Genomic DNA, 17413 nt, shown 5'->3' with positions numbered 1-17413 from the left:
CTCATTGAAGCTGAGTTGCGCGGACGGAGCGGAGGTTTTGCTGCTGCTGCTGCTGTAGCCGGCGTGTGTGAGTGTGTGTGTGTGCGTTTGTGTGGATGTGAGTGCAGCTCCGGCCAAGGTTACTGCGGGTTAACCTCTTAAAAACGTCAGCCGGAGTGAGCGGAGAGGAGTGCGCCCGCTGAGAGCATGGCTCTTCTTCAACAAAGGGAAACTTACCGGTGGAAAGTTTAAAGAAATTAGGAGCCGCAGAATTCGCCACACGGGCGCACAAACTGAGGAGCGATGCACTTCGTTAAATGGGATTTGTTGCTGTTACTCTGCTGTTGTAAACTGGTCCCACTGATCCGCTGTTACGTTGTTCACATCGGTGAGGATGCCGGAGCGAGCGCGGTGGTGGCCGGCGCGGAGCGGGGCGCGCGGTGCACTCTGGATCAGGTGCTGGCTCCAAAATTCACCGAGGGGTTCCTGGAGACTGACGCGGTAGCGGGCATCGTGTTTGTTTCGGGCTCCATAAAGTGCCCCTCGCTGCGCTCAAACCCCTTCACCTTGTACACCGTGGAGGACTGCGCGGACTCCGGCTACAGGCACCTCCTCACCAGCCAGTACCAGGTGCATGTACACGGTAGGAACTGTTCAAACACGCGTAAAAGAAAACCTCAGTGGGACATGGAGGTCCTCACTTTGTTCAGTACCCACAGCCATCACAGCTTAGAGTGCCACCGAGCAGATTCTGCTCTATTCCCAGTGGGAGGTCTACTGCCTGGCCCTCCGATCCGCTGCAAAGTCACCAACAGCCGTGAGTTTTATTTCAACGACGGGAACTTGTTTGTGTCTGAGAAGCTGTGCTGGAGGCAGGACACTCTCCTGGAGCTGGACGTCCTCTGTGATGTACTCACAGGTAGTGGGCTGAATGTTCAAGTCAGTCCCATCTCCATCCACTGGCGTGTGGGAGAGGGCCCCTTTAGGCAGGGTCACATAGAGAAGCTGTTACAAAGGGCAGCTCAGTCTGATTCAGGGATTTTAAGCAGGAGTAGAAGAAGCATCAACAGCAGCCCCCAGTTTCAACCACCAATGTATCAAGTGTCTGTGGCAGAGAATAAGCCTGCCGGGACTCCTGTTGTTGTTTTGAAAGCAGTGGATGTGGATGAAGGCGAGGCAGGCAGGCTGGAGTATTTTATTGAAGCTCTCTTTGACAGCCGCTCGAACCATCTTTTTGCTGTGGACCCGTCCAGCGGTGCTGTGTCTACAGTAGAAGTGCTGGACCGGGAAACAAAAGACACCCATGTGTTTCGTGTGACCGCAGTGGACCACGGCACACCCCGGCGCACAGCCATGGCCACACTCACTATCACAGTCAGGGACACTAACGATCACAGCCCTGTGTTTGAGCAACAGGACTATAAGGAAAGTATCAGGGAGAACCTAGAAATAGGCTATGAGGTGTTAACAGTGAGGGCGACAGACGGAGATGCCCCCATTAATGGGAACATCCTATATAACATCCTCAACAATAATGGGTCCAATGATGTCTTTGAGATTGATTCCAGGTCTGGCGTAATTCGCACCAAGGGGCTGGTGGACAGAGAAGAGGTGGAAGCCTATATGCTGTTAGTTGAGGCGAATGACCAAGGTCGTGACCCCGGGCCCCGAAGCGCCACAGCTACTGTTCACATTGTGGTAGAAGATGATAACGATAACGCTCCTCAGTTCAGTGAAAAGCGCTACGTGGTCCAGGTGCCCGAGGACATGACCCCTAACACAGAGATCCTGCAGGTCACCGCAACAGATCAGGACAGAGGGAGCAACGCTGTCGTTCACTTCAGCATCATGAGCGGAAACACCCGCGGGCAGTTTTATATCGATGCTCAGACAGGTAAAATGGACCTGGTGAGCCACCTGGATTATGAGGCAAACAAAGAATACACGCTGAGAATCAGAGCTCAGGATGGGGGACGCCCACCGCTGTCCAACATCAGCGGCCTGGTTACGGTGCAGGTGCTGGATGTTAACGACAACGCCCCCATTTTTGTCAGCACGCCATTCCAGGCCACCGTGCTGGAAAATGTGCCGCTGGGTTACTCCATCATCCACATCCAGGCTGTCGATGCAGACTCTGGAGAAAACTCCAGGCTGGAGTATCGGCTCACTGAAACCACACCAAACTTCCCTTTCTCCATCAATAACAGCACGGGGTGGATTGTAGTCGCAGCCGAGCTGGACAGGGAGAGCGTGGACTTTTACAACTTCGGAGTGGAGGCACGTGATCACGGCTACCCCGTCATGTCATCTTCAGCCAGCATCAGCATGACGATCCTGGACGTCAACGACAACAACCCAGAGTTCACGCAGAAGGCGTATTACATGAGACTAAATGAAGACGCGGCCGTGGGGACCAGCGTGGTGACCGTGTCAGCTGTGGACCAGGACATCAACAGCGTGGTGACGTATCAGATCGCGAGTGGAAACACCCGCAACAGATTCTCCATCACGAGCCAGAGCGGGGGTGGGCTCATTACGCTGGCTTTGCCTCTGGACTACAAACTGGAACGCCAGTACGTCCTCACTGTCACGGCGAGCGACGGCACCCGCTTTGACACCGCCAAGGTGTTTGTTAACGTCACTGACGCCAACACACACCGGCCCGTGTTTCAGAGCTCACATTACACCGTCAGCATTAATGAGGACAAGCCCGTGGGCACCACCGTGGTCGTCATCAGTGCCACAGATGAGGACACGGGCGAGAACGCGCGCATCACCTACTTCATGGATGACAGCATCCCTCAGTTTGACATCGACCCCGACACGGGAGCTGTCACCACGCAGATGGAACTGGACTACGAGGACCAGGTTTCCTATACGCTGGCCATCACTGCGCGGGATAACGGCATCCCACAGAAATCTGACACCACCTACCTGGAGATACTTGTGAACGATGTGAACGACAACTCTCCCCGTTTCCTCAGAGATCACTACGTTGGTGCGATTATGGAAGACGTGCCCGTGTTCACCAGCGTGGTCCAGGTTTCTGCCACAGACAGAGACTCTGGCCTCAATGGCAGAGTTTTCTACACCTTCCAGGGTGGGGAGGATGGCGATGGAGACTTTATAATTGAATCCACCTCTGGCATTGTTCGCACTCTGCGCAGGCTTGACAGAGAAAATGTGCCCATTTACACCCTGCAGGCATTTGCAGTAGATAAAGGTATCCCTGCCCTGAAAACACCAGTAAACATTCAAGTAACAATCCTAGATGTGAATGACAACCCTCCTGTGTTCGAGAAAGACGAGTTTGACATTATGGTGGAGGAAAACAGCCCCATAGGCCTCGTGGTTGCACATATCTCAGCCACAGATCCAGATGAAGGCAGCAATGCACAGATTATGTATCAGATAGTGGAGGGAAACATCCCAGAGGTGTTTCAGCTGGATATCTTCTCCGGAGAGCTGACTGCTTTAATAGACCTGGACTATGAGTTGAGGTCTGAGTACGTCATTGTGGTCCAGGCCACCTCTGCGCCTCTCGTGAGCCGAGCCACAGTCCACATCAAACTTGTGGACAAGAACGACAACACGCCAGTCCTCAAAAACTTCCAGATCATCTTTAACAACTATGTGACCGACAAATCGAGCAGTTTTCCCACTGGAGTGATCGGGCGCATCCCCGCGTACGACCCAGACGTCTCCGATCAGCTGCACTACAGCTTTGACGTGGGAAACGAGCTGAAGCTGGTCCTCCTGAACCAAAGCACGGGAGAGATCCAGCTGAGCCAGGCCCTGGATAACAACCGGCCCCTGGAGGCCTCCATGAGGATCTCAGTGTCAGGTGAGATTGTTAGATAACTCTCTGTAATCCACCTCCACTCCACCCAGTGAATGAAAAAAAGCGCAGTAATGGGAGTGCAGGCTTACAGGGGTGTATTCTTACTGATTCTATTAACGCGTAGTGTCTCTTCATTTACATTTTCTCTCCATTTCACTGGGTAATGGAAGTGATGACGGCTTAAGTGTGTCTCTCTTGGCTTGAGTATTCCAGCGTGATTCTCCTATAATAGAAATATTCATGAAGGAGGATTAATATTCATTGAAGCATATTTGTAATTCACTCCACTTTACAGGAAAAATCACTCAGGGTCATAAAAGTGCACTAAAGCATTTCCTTTCTTATTAATTGTTTAATTTGGCTGATTTAATGGGGGACTTCTGACACATGTATTTTAGTCCCCTGGTTATATGCACAATCCTGGTTTAGCTCAGTCTATTGTCAAGATATAAATAGCTGTTTGTCTGAGTGAGTAGAGTCTCCAGTGGCAGACTGATCATGTCCCATAATTGTCCGTCATGCCCACTCCGTCATACAATGAAAGGCATAATTCAATAATGGTTCATATCTGCAGCTTTATTTTGTTTGTTAGTGTGGGGTTTTTTTTGTTTGAATGAAGAGTTGATGTGTGTGTCAAGCCCTGTTCTTTTGTTCTAATTTGACAGAAAATGCTTACATTCAATAGCAGCCAGGATGGTGAAAACTGATAATCCTGGTTTGATGATGCTTTTGAATCACATAAAGTTCACATCGACGAAATTTGCTGATTTTTCTGTTCATGAATTGGGAAAGGAAATGTCACGCAGGTCTCAAATGAGCTCCAGACATTCTTCAGTTGTTCTCTTTTTCTTACTCTGCATGTCTTGAACTGTCTGTCTCCCCTGCACTGTTCATTTTGCGTGTCAGCACAAATTACAGAGTTTTATTTGCTCCTTCAATGAAACTGAACCTAAATTGCACCCAAAAAAAGTGTGTGGTTGTGTGTGGGTGGAGAGGGGCGATGGGAAGGAGGGGTGGTGACGGTGTTGTTTTTACCCTCTGTTGGAGCTTATTTGACGCAGTGTGATCTGCTGTAAATCTGCCTTCTCTTTGACCTTGGCACAAGCTAAGAGAGGGGGAAAGGAGCTGGGAACAGTATTAAGAGATTGGACATGAAGGTTAAAGATGAAAATAGCAATTTAACAGGAAAAGAGCAGATTAAGGCTGGCAGAAACCTTTGTGTTGGTCTTCTTTGATGGCAGCAGAAGTGTGCGTTCGCTGGCTGACGGGTGTTGCACGGACTGGTTAGCGCGGGTAGTCGTTTTGATAGATTTGAGCTGAGCTTCGACTCTCTGGAGAACAATGGTAAGCCGTCGATTAAGGGGCAGGCGCTTGAGCTCATACCAGGCTGTGGTTGGGGGTAACAGCTGTGACTCCACCAAAGACCAATTAGAGGCCGTGGTCCCCCCAGTGCGTCCAGCACCTGCTGGGGTTTATGTGTCAGCACCCCTGCAGGAGACAGAAGGAGATAGAGGAAGGCTGGAGGACAGAGGGGAGGTGAAGGAGTTTTTTGTGTGTATGTACAGTGAATACAAGTTGGAAAATACAGTGGTACTGTAAACCAGCAGAAAAGTCATTAGACAGGAGCTGCTGGAGGAGGAGATGGGGCAGAAATATGAGCTCCTTCTATAGATCCTGCTGACCCCAATTTTCAAAGGCTTTCCCCTCCAGGGACCTCCCAGGTCTTCCCATTATCTTTCTCTTTATGCTACTGTTTAAGAGGCCCCTTATGATGGACGATTTTTGATGGGCTCCTTTGTACGTTGTTGGACTGTGAGTAACATCACCTCTGGGCACCGCTCTTCACACCGAAATAGATGTAATAGTTTAAATGTGGCAACACTTTGCTTTAAGTTTAAAGTGTTTCATATGCACCATCTTTGAGAAGGTAACCTTTAAATAATCCACACCATCCCCCCGAAGTTAGGTTTGGTAAAATAACCCTTTGCACTGAGTGTCGCTTATCTTTTCAAAATATTATTCACATCACTTCCACTCGGATTGTTGTTGAGTGATCTCAGATATAAAACAGTCTGTGACTTAAATGTCATAAATAACTGCTGAAGTGATCGTTGGATTTTGTCGATTTTGATATTGCCATACTGACTAAAATTCCTAACTTGTACTGTAGTTCAGCACGACAAAAAGTTTGAAAAGACCTCCTTGTTGCACAGTTAAGCATTTAGGAAAACCACATGAAATATACAAAGTGCTGCAAACTGCACATACAGTTTTTGGTCTAGTTCTTAAAAATATAAACTGAGCAGTGTGATTCAAAGAACATTAAACGATCCCCGGTTGTGCTTTGCAGGTTAATTATTCACTGAATGAGTTTCGAAGAGCCCAACTATTAAATGAAAAAATGTGCAGTGTTTAACAATCTGGTTAGAAATGTATCGCAATGAGAAGGGCAGTGGCTGTTGCTCAGACCGGGTCATCTGCCAGCGGGATGGTCAGGGCTTTGATCCCAGGCTCGTCCAGTCAGCACGGCCAAGTGTCCTTGATTAAGACACTGAACTCCAAATTACTCCCGATCAGAGTGTGAGTGTGTGTTTAGCGCCTGCTTTATGGGATAGAGTCTGTGTGAATGTGAGAATTGTAGTAGAAGTAGAAAAGTGCCGTGTAAGTACTAGTACATTTACCATTTAGCAATGACTCCTCACCACCATTCTGTGATGTGATATACACAGTTTAGAAATGACCTAAACTTTATTTTCTTACTGTTTTTGTAAAAAGATGTTTTCATATCAGACAACATACATGCCAGTACAGTATATATATGTATATGTAATAAATCACTATCAGACGACATTGGCCTTCTGAAGCAGTGGTTAGCACTGTTTCCCCACAGCAAGCAGGCCCAGGCAGCAAATCCACCACCTGCCTTTCTGTGTGGAGTTTGCATGTTCTCCATGGGGTTTGCGTGGGTTTTCACCGGGTACCCCACTTCCTCCCACAGTCCAAAGACATGCAGTTACTGGGGTTAGGTTAATTGATGACTCTAAATTGTGCATAGGTGTGATTGTGAATAGTTTTCTGTCTCTCTGTGTTACCCCTGCATCAGACTGGCGACCTGTCCTTATGGCGGCTGGGATAGGCTCCAGCCCGCCCGCGACTCTGAGCTGGATAAGCGGAAGAGGATGGAAGGATGTAGTGTTTATAAAGCTAAATGTTGAAACTAAACCACATTTAAAGTGATGTGGCCAAAATGAAACAGTATCTGTACAAAGAGGTCATGCACAGTAAACAGAAGGAGAAAGTGTTGACTTGGAAAGCTTGCCTCAGAAATGATTACCCGGGACGGGCTAATATCTGCTTTCATAGAGGTGATCAAACTTTATCTTGCTAAGATTTGCTAAGATTTCTTCAGGTGGGTTTGATATGCCCGTGGATAGGGCTGCTCAATTAATCGAATTTTAATCACGATTACGATCTGGGCTTTCAACGATCATTAAAAATGACTGAGCCGATTATTAGCCCCTCCCTCATTTATCCGCGACACCTTAAAGGCCGGTCCGTGAAAATATTGTCGGGCATAAACCGGTCCGTGGCGCAAAAAAGGTTGGAGACCGCTGATTAAGAGGACCCGAGGGAAGCTCGGAAAGCTAAGCAGAAGTTATTTGGAGAGTGACTGCCGTTGGTTGAAAAGAGAGTTTAAAAAAAAAAACTTCAGTGGTGTTGCACACCATTTTATATTATTTTTTTAAAGTCATTGTTAACCCTTTAAAGCCGGTCAGAGCAGCACGCTCCGTGTTGCGTAACTATTGTTAAATCCCTGTAGAACCTGAACCGTGTAAGCTAGCGCAATAATTTGTTTTGCATATGTTACACACTGAAGGACGACAGGGTTCATTCAGGTGCACATGAAGATTTATTGCGCTGAAACACAGCAAAACAATTCAGTGTTACTGGCGGCTTCCATTGTAATAACTGGCCTGCGTTACTTTTGTGAAGGATTATTTTGCCAGTTACCCGTTTGGCTGAGCCGCCACTGCCACCTACTGGCGAAACTAAATACCGCCCTCACATCACATCAGGTGGGAGCAAATGAGCTTTTCGCTCTGTGTTATGATGCAAACTATTGTCACAACAAATAGCAAAAAAATGATGATGGGGGGTGGGCACGAACACATAAGGAACACATCTGAGACTTGTTCTTAATGCTCAAAATACTCAGGGCGCCACACCCTCCCCTGCTTAATAAAAAAAGAAAGAAAGAAAGAAATTTTTTCCTAAACTCTTTGAACATGTTTGCTGTTGTCAGTACATTTCTTGTGTACTATTAGTATACCTATCCCTGGGTAACAATTATGGTTACACATGCTTCTGACATCTGTTCAATGAAACATTGCAATTCAACAATTTGCATTCAGCAAATTAAAAGTCATGGTAGAAGCTAATCATGAATCATGTTGTGCCAAGTAACCATTTTTCTCCCTCAAGGTTAGTAAACAAGTTCATCCTGTTACTCTGAATTTCTGACTGTAACCAGACTCAATATTCGGCCAACAATACACTAGTCTGTTACCACACTTAACTTTGTTTACATATCAAGGCATCTTTTACAGTTGGTCATCATCATCATACGTTCAGCATGTGACAAGTTAGCACACACCATAAGAATGAATGTTAGATTCTGTCCATTGTCTGTTGGTGCTACATTTGCTCTATTCTGCTTGTCACAATGTTCATGTAAATGTCTTCATTTTGGATCAGTTTCTTATTACTGTCTCTCACACCTTGCTGGTATATCTTCAGGCCACCAAGGCCTCCACAGTCTCTGGGTGCAAATAGCTCCCATCTTAACACTGTCCATATCAGCTTGTCTGACTGTGGGTTGTCCTAATATATCATATGTCAGCATTTTGGGCTGACGTCGCTCTCTCTTGGGGTGTCTGAGGACAGGTGACAACCCTTGTTCACTGTTGGAGTCACTGTCTCCTTGCTCATCTTGTTGTTCATCCTGTGACTCCTGGTGGTTGTAATGTTGCTCTGCTGTCTGCAACTCAGGTTCGTGTATCTCTCTGTGGTCCTGTAAGAAAGGGTCGAAGTCAGCTGTTTGAGGCTCCCCCAGTTGTTGTTCACCCACCAGAGATCCCAGGGTTGGAGGGATAATGGTGGTGGTACTGTTTTGCTGTGGAAACCTCCACACAAGCTCACCCTCATCCTCACTCTCTACGTCTGTGTCTTGTTGTAGTAGCTGTTGTTGAGCTTCTACCGTTTTTTGTCTCAGGCTTTTTCTTCTTTCGTTTTGCTCCTGTCTGTGTGGATTTTCCACAGGTAGACTGTCACATGGAAGCAACAGGTTCCTGTGTACTGTGCGGCTTTTTCCTCCCCTCTCTGGCTTGATCTCGTAAACTGGGATGTCAGGGCTTTTTTGACTCACCACCACATACACTGTATCCTCCCAGTATGACCGAAGCTTGCCTGGGCCTCCTCTCTCCTTGAGGTTGCGGAGCAGGACTCTGTTCCCCGGATGAAGTTGAGCTCCGTAGATCTTACGGTTGTAATACTGTTTACCTCTTGAAGCTTCTTTCTGGGCTGCCATAGATGCAATCTCATAGGCCTCCTTCATTCGGGATTGCCATTTTGTCACATACTCCTCGTAGCTTAATTGCTGTTCCTGTGAAGGCAAGTTGAACAAGATGTCTATAGGGAGTCTTGGAGTACGGCCAAACAACAAATAGTACGGGGAAAACCCAGTAGCCTCATTCCGAGTGCAGTTGTAGGCGTGCACCACTTTTGTCAATGATTCCTTCCAGTCTGCTTTTTCAAGGTCAGTTAGTGTTCTCAACATGGACAACAAAGTTCTGTTGAAACGCTCCACTTGCCCATTTCCTTGTGGATGGTATGGGGTAGTGTGAGAGCCACGTAAACCACAGACTTTTTGCAACTGGGAAAACATCTGATTCTCAAATTCCCTGCCCATGTCATGGTGGATTCGTGCTGGGAAACCAAAGTTCAGAGCAAAGTGATTGAAGACCTTATCCACCACTGTTTTTGCAGATTTGTTTTTTGTTGCATAAGCTTGTGCAAAACGTGTGAAGTGGTCCATCACTACCAGTATGTACTCATATCCCTGTTTACAAGTCTCAAGGTGCAAAAAGTCTATGGACACAAGCTCAAATGGGAATGTCGTTGTAATGGTGGTCAGTGGGGCCCTGGTAATCTTACTTGGCCGCTTTCTCTTGAGGCATTCGCAGGCATGCATTACAAAATGCTCCACATCGTTTTGCATTCGAGGCCAGTAGAACCTGTCCCTTATTAAACACAGAGTTCTTTCTGCCCCCAAATGTCCCATCTCTTTGTGCAGTTCCCTGAACACAGTGTCACGATGCTCTTTAGGGAGAAGAAGCTGGTCTCTGCCTCTCACTCTCCTATAGAGGACCCCATCATCATTTATGTGCACTCTGCTCCACTGCCTCAGCAAGATTCTGACATCAGGGGGTTCTGCTGTTAGGGCACGACCTTTTGGTAAGTAGTTGTTGATTTTGTGTTGTAAAAAGCGACTGATGATGGGATCTTTCTCCTGACTCACTCGGATTTCCTCGGGTGACAGAGACTTTCCAGCAGACAGTGTGACCGCGTCTTGCACTAAACTGACGGCACTCAGGCTGACAACAACAGTTTCATGCAGCAGATTCTCCCTCTGCAATACTGCACTTTCAACAGCAGCTCTAGCGACACCCTGTTTGACTTCTGATGTGCACTGTGCCATATACTGCTCAATGTTTAGTGGTAAGCGGGATAGGCCATCTGCATCAGCATTTTTCTTCCCTGGCCGGTATTTGATAGTAAAGTTGAAGTCAGCCAGTTCACTCACCCAGCGGTGGCCTGTGGCGTTCAGCTTTGCTGTCGTAAGGACATATGTCAAAGGGTTATTGTCTGTGTAGACAACAAAATGTGGGGCGTAATATAGGTAGTCCCGAAAGCGTTCACAGACTGCCCATTTTAAAGCCAAGAATTCCAGCTTTCCCGAATGCATATGATAGTTTTTCTCAGGGGGTGTTAATGTCCTTGAGCCATATGCAATGACCTTCATCTTGCCTGCTTGCTTTTGATATAACACAGCTCCCAGGCCCTGTTGTGAGGCATCACAATGGAGTACAAAGGGCTCTGAGAAATCAGGGTAACCCAGAATAGGTGGCTGTGTTAGACAGTCAGTCAACTCATTTAGGGCATTTTGATGGCTCTCAGTCCATTTAATGGGTGTGTTAGGCGGTGGTCGACCTTTCGGTTTTGTCTTAACCACTTTCCCCTTTGCCCTGGGCACTGGTGGCGGTGCTTTATCTGGAGGCAGTGTCAGCAACTGGTACAGGGGTTTTGCCACTTTTGAAAAGTTTGGGATATAGGATCTATAGTAGGACAGGAATCCTAGGACCCGACTCAGTTCCCCCACTGTGGATGGTGGTTTGTCTCTCAGAGCTTGTACAGGGACTATTTCCGCTGGGTCCATGGTATATCCCTCTTCGGACACCATCCGACCAAGGAAACGTACCTTTTTCTTGAAGATGTCACATTTCTGTGGGGTGAGTTTGACACCATGTTTTTGGTATCTCTGAAGGACGGCTCTGATGTGTTCAAGATGAGTATCAAATGAAGTAGAGTGGACTAGGTTGTCGTCCAAATATGGCTGACAGATTACATCCCGCAGTCCCCTTAAACAGTCCTCCATGCTCCGCTGAAACTCTGCTGGGGCTGAGCTGAGGCCAAAGGGTATGCGGTTCCACTGGTACAAGCCCCAAGGTGTGATGAAGGCTGTCAGGGGGCGACTTTCAGGGTCCAGGAACCCCTGATGGTATGCTTTCCCCTGATCAAGAACAGAGAACCAGGAGCTGCCATGAAGGGAATCTAGCATATCCTGAATTCTGGGAATTGGGTGTCTGTCTGGTACTGACTTCCGGTTGAGTTCCCTGTAATCACAGCACAATCTCAATTCACCTGACTTCTTCCGAACGCAGACGATTGGAGATGAGTAGGGTGACCTAGACTCTGAAATCCACCCACGGTTCAGCAGGTCTTGAAGATAGTCTTTCACCTCTTGGTGCAGAGGCTTTGGCACAGATATGTAGGTTTTTCGAACAGGTGTTGTGTCATGCAATGTGATGTGCATGTTTAAACTGGGGATGCACCCAACATCTTTATCATCATAAGCAAAAGCATGACATTCCTCTCTTAACAGCTGTCTCACCGTTTGTTGTTCATTTTCACTGAGATGGTCCAACTTAACTGGAGGGTCCCACTGAGGTGGCTTATGGCTGGAGGAGGGTGTGTTCATAACCTCATTCACCTGTATAGGAGGCTGTGATGAAATCTGCTCCACTGAGTCTTGTGTCTTTTCAGGGGTGATGGGGTACACTGCTTTTATTTCTTCCAGATGTCCCAGAACAGTGTGAGGGATTAAGTTGACATCCCGCTTGTTGGTATTAGCTATCGCGACTGGGATGTACACTGACCTGCCCTCCATTATGGTGACCAGTCCCTCTTGGATGACAAGACCCTCAGGCAACTGTGATGGTTCATTCGGGACAAATAACAGACTCTGTCCTGAAAACTGGGCTCCAATGTGTGCACGGACATATGTGGTGGTAATCTGTTCAGCAGCGAGACATAGTCCCCTCTTTCCTGCCAATACTGTGCCCACACTTTGGTTTTGGTCTGGTGACTGCAATAGTTTTAGTACTGATTTAGCAGTGTGTACTGATACTGAAAGGATTTGGCTGATTTTCCGAACGTTGCGTGAGCTTGGTTGTCGCTTGCCCCATTTACTCACAACTTCCTCTATTACATTAAATCCAATAATGGGCAGTTGTGCAACATTGGGGTCACTGGATACAAGCATTGGGACTAGAAGACAATTTTCAGGGTTACAGTCCAAATAGAATTCTGTCTCTACCCACCCATCATATGGGATTTCACTACCATTAGCTGCTAAAGCCACTAGAGGTTCTGTTCCCAACAGCTCAGCAAGTGGCCTGACAGTGCTGTGTGGTAGGTGTTGTTCTCGCCATTCATTGTTAATCAGACTTGCCTGAGCTCCAGTGTCCCACAGGGCCTCTACTGGTACCTTATCTAGGTGGCACTGAACTGTGCATCTTTTCCCAATGAGACTGATGAGCTTGGTTTGCCGTTGTGAGGGTATATAACCATTAGATGTGTCACTTGTCAATTTGTTGCTGTTTGGCTCTTTGGGGCCAGTTTCAGTGCGTGTGAAGTCATTTTGTGGTGCTTGTTGATGCGGGGTGTCTTGCCCATAGACAGGATTTACCTGGGACCTGGGTGATGAGTGGGCTACTGTGGGTCCCGGCTCAGTAGCCCCCTCCCGTTTCCCTGGGTGATCCTAGCCTGCCTGCACCCTCGGGAAAGGTGACCCTCCTGACCACAGCGATAGCAGTGTCTACACAGATCACCAAGCTGAGCCTCTCTGCACATTTGGCAACCTCTAGCACGTCTTGTTGTAGGAGAGAACCGACTGTCCATACTTGACCTTACTTTTGTTGCTTCCAAAGTCTCATTAAACATTTTCTTTACTTCAAGCACATCAGCTTTCAGGCCTTCAATCAGCTTAGCTGTCTCTGAATCCAGGCCCTTATTCTGTCCTTGCTTTTTCTTTGTGGCACCTCCTTCACCCCCCTTTGTCTGGGTTTCATCCTTTCTGTCTGGTTCACTGTTCAAAGGTGGCTGAGTGTGGTTGTGCTGTGACTCTGTGTGTACCTCATTTATCCTTGGTGTTTTTACTGTAGTATTTCTCCTCAGTTTATTTTGTCGCTCTAATTCAAGGCTGGCTGCTTCATTTATCTTCTCAATTAGAACCTCATCTGTTACTTGGTAGTTGCTAAGATAAGGCTTTAACTGAAACTTCACGGCTTCACTGAGGAGGCCAGTCTCTAATGAGCGCAGGAACTTGCGCTGAATTAAGTCTGGGCTGAACTGCTCCCCTTCATCGTCATCACCAGACTTCCAGAGCAATTTCTCTCTGAGTTCTATTGCCCTGAACAGAAAGCACTGAGCAGATTCTTTGGGGTCTTGAGATATGCTCATGAGTTGATGAAGCAGGTCAGCTGACGAGTCTACTTTGTAATGTCCCCGTAATATAGTTCTTAGTGTGGGAAGTGTGAGGTCACGCTTCACTTCCAGCAAGTCTCGAAGGTGAAGGCCAGGGCTTACTGCCTTAATCACAGCTTCAATGATTTCAGTCTCTGAGTAGCCTTTCTTAAGCCCGGAATCAATTTGGTTGGTCAAGCTAGTGAAAGATAACTTGTCTTTTTGTCCTGCTTCCCCGATCTGACCCCAGATCCGAAAGTCTTTTCTCAGAGTCACTTCTGGTGTAGTAAAGGGTGCAAGCTGACTTACTTGTTTTTCACTTATCCCAGCTGCACCTCTAAACTCGGTCCCCAACGCTTCAATTTTTTCTTCCAGAACACGTCGTGCTTCTGCTTGAGCTTGTTGGAGCTGACTGTACTCTTGTTTCAGTTTTTCTATCTCACTGAGCTCTGCTCGTTGTATCTTCACTTCAGCTACAGGATGTTCTTGTAATGACTGTATGAATGACTGGAGATCACGGATGAACTGCTGAAACACTTCAGATTCCTCTGTTTTTTCAATCTCGTCCAGAGTACTTTCTGCCAGCCGAATCAGAGCACGTCGGGACTGTCCTTTAAAACCCACCCCTGCTGGTTCGCTGCACTTAAGATGCTGGCATACCTTGGTGAGTTCGGGTTTCCCAAGTGTCCACAAGGCTGTGCTGATCTCATCCTGTAGTTGTTCCATCTTTACCAGATGTTGATTTAACGTGTTCTAGGTTCTTGTCTGGAGCAGGAAATCTGCTCCTGGCTGGTGGCTCGCCAAATTATGTTACACACTGAAGGACGACAGGGTTCATTCAGGTGCACATGAAGATTTATTGCGCTGAAACACAGCAAAACAATTCAGTGTTACTGGCGGCTTCCATTGTAATAACTGGCCTGCGTTACTTTTGTGAAGGATTATTTTGCCAGTTACCCGTTTGGCTGAGCCGCCACTGCCACCTACTGGCGAAACTAAATACCGCCCTCACATCACATCAGGTGGGAGCAAATGAGCTTTTCGCTCTGTGTTATGATGCAAACTATTGTCACAACAAATAGCAAAAAAATGATGATGGGGGGTGGGCACGAACACATAAGGAACACATCTGAGACTTGTTCTTAATGCTCAAAATACTCAGGGCGCCACACATATGAAACCGGAGGAGTTGTACTTACATCTGATGCCATCAGCTTGTCCTCGGTCACAGTTTCGTTCCACATATAGCTTTGCAAAAACTGCATAAAAAGCGCTTGCAGGAACAAAAACATAATATTCCAGAAACACGCTTTGCCGTTCCTATCAGCTGTTCGTAACACTTCCCACAGTGAAATGATGCACATGCTGTTTTCTTTGCAAATTTGCATCATAGGATTGTTTTTTGTTTTTCCTGCAGTATATAAAAATTGCTGTATCTCCAAAATAAAACTATGAAGACACTCAAAATAAATTTCCTGTGGTGGGAAACTATTTTTTGCAACTTTATTGTATTTAAAGTTTTGAGGGATAAACCTCTTAAATTTCTCCAAGTAGAAATATATGTAAACAAAACAAAAGCGATTTTCAATTTTTTTTGTAGTTTATTGCACTTTTTTGCAATTTATGTAATTACTATGGACTTAATGCATACATATTATTAAAATATGGGCTATAACAGTTGTATTGATGTATAGCAACTTGAAATGCTCCCACAAATGGCACTACAGCATGTAAAAAAAAATTATAATATAAGCTCTGGTGGACTTGGTTCTATAGTAGGTCTTAAAGGGTTAAATAAATATCGTCAAATAATCGTGATCTCAATTTCAGTGAAAATAATCGTGATTATCATTTTTGCCATAATCGAGCAGCCCTACCCGTGGATTTCTTTATGATAATTAGTGAGGAAATACATGTTATCCAGCAGCAACAGTAGTCCCTCATTGCTATTCAAATTGGCACTACAATCACTCAGAGCCAATAAGCAGGTTCTTCACAATACATCTGACAATCACGTAGCCTGGGGATCTTACTGGCTGTGTGCACTTGCATAAATTAGTAATCATAACAGTTTAATTATGTTAGCCAGTGAAGGAACCAGATTTACAGCAGTGGTGTGCAGGTATTTGAGCCTGAGTGGGTGAAAATAGACTCATAAACACAGAATCGGGATTATGTCTTTTGATTTCAGCTTTGAGGAAACTGTTGTTTTGCAACTCAGCATTTGACAAAATGGAGACTTTTTTTTTCTTGCATGTTTTATATCATGTCGCTTAAGTGTTATGAAGAGATTCCCATCACACTGCAGCATGAGACACAGGTTTTCATCCATGGGATTAGGCATTCTGCATCTGTATCCTTAGATCTGTCAGACTAGTGTTGACATACCCGGGGCCTCATCTACTGTTCCCAGGCAAGCGTGAGCCTGCATAAATAGGTGTTTGCATTTGATTGCAGAGATTGTTTCTCTGCTTTTCTTTCATCCGTAAAGCCCTGTTAATTTTCATATAGAAAGTGTACCTAATCATTATCTCACACTGCTAAATGTGAGGTCCGCTCATTTGCCTGCATATTTGTTGCACTCTAAAGTGACTGGCACGGTTTAGCTTTATACTCCGCGAACTGCTAGAACATAGTACCCACCTCATCCCCAGTGTGACACCAGGACACTTTGTCCCTTTTAATCATATTCTGACTCCGAGCCAACACCGTGCCCCCACTTTGAAAGCGTGAGTGCTAAAATTTAACAGACAAACACGCCTCCACCACTAAAGACGGCAGAGCGATTCAGCTCACATCGCACTGCGGGTTGTGCAGGCGCTCAAGTTACATGGTGGACAGCGGGTATTGTCTCTGTCTGGTCACTGTATGGAGGGAACACCCTTTTAACTTTCAAGTGTGAGTCTGAAGTGGCTGCGGATGCTGCAAGGTTAAGCTGCTACTCTGTCAAATGTGTGTTCGAGCCAAAGCCGCTGGCATTAAGCTCGACCAACTGGGGAAGGCGACAAATATGCTCAAATGAGTCAAGATTTTGCCTTTTTTTTCTCAAAAGATAATTTGGCACATAAGATATCCAGACGCTTGAATTCCATGTTGGCTTTTTTATTTTTGTCAGATAAAACTACATGGCAGGAATTTTAATGGTGGGGACTCTGCTGCACCAAGTGCCATGTATATAACAGCCAACTCATTCACAGTGTGTGTAATTTCATTAGGATCTATTAAACCTTTAAGCTGTCTGCGGTTGGACTTTCTCGAGGGGATTGTCTTCTGTTACACTAGCCCATCAAGCTGCACATATCTGGTATATTTCTGTGTGTGTGTGTGTGTGTGTGTGTGTGTGTGTGTGGGCCTCAACAGCTGGACCGCCCTGATTACTTTTCTCCACACTCTCATATAATTAGTAGAGCCTGTGCTCTTTATGTTTGATAAATTTCAGTTTTCCTCTTGCCCTCGATTCGCAGGAATCAAAGTCACTGCTTACGAAGCTCGAGTCATCTGTAACGGCTA

The 17413-nt window shown here is 46.3% G+C and overlaps 1 protein-coding gene across 4 annotated transcripts in view; it reads left to right on the top strand.

Annotated features, from left to right (window-relative positions):
- celsr2 (cadherin, EGF LAG seven-pass G-type receptor 2) overlaps positions 1-17413 on the top strand; it is a 78836-nt gene continuing 61423 nt past the window's right edge. For all 4 annotated transcript variants that reach the window (XM_085274047.1, XM_085274046.1, XM_085274045.1 and 1 more), the window contains exon 1: positions 1-3823. In XM_085274047.1, coding sequence (XP_085130173.1) covers positions 283-3823 — 3541 coding nt within the window. In that variant the 5' untranslated portion in view covers positions 1-282. The remainder of the gene's footprint in view (positions 3824-17413) is intronic.

The sequence above is a fragment of the Mchenga conophoros genome, linkage group LG5 (assembly GCF_057382185.1).
Source record: "Mchenga conophoros isolate Kocher_MC1m ecotype Shallow Benthic linkage group LG5, M_conophoros_male_GT1.1, whole genome shotgun sequence".
Classification (NCBI taxonomy): domain Eukaryota; kingdom Metazoa; phylum Chordata; class Actinopteri; order Cichliformes; family Cichlidae; genus Mchenga; species Mchenga conophoros.
Note: the sequence above shows the minus strand (reverse complement) of the source record. Positions and strands in the feature narration are given on the sequence as shown.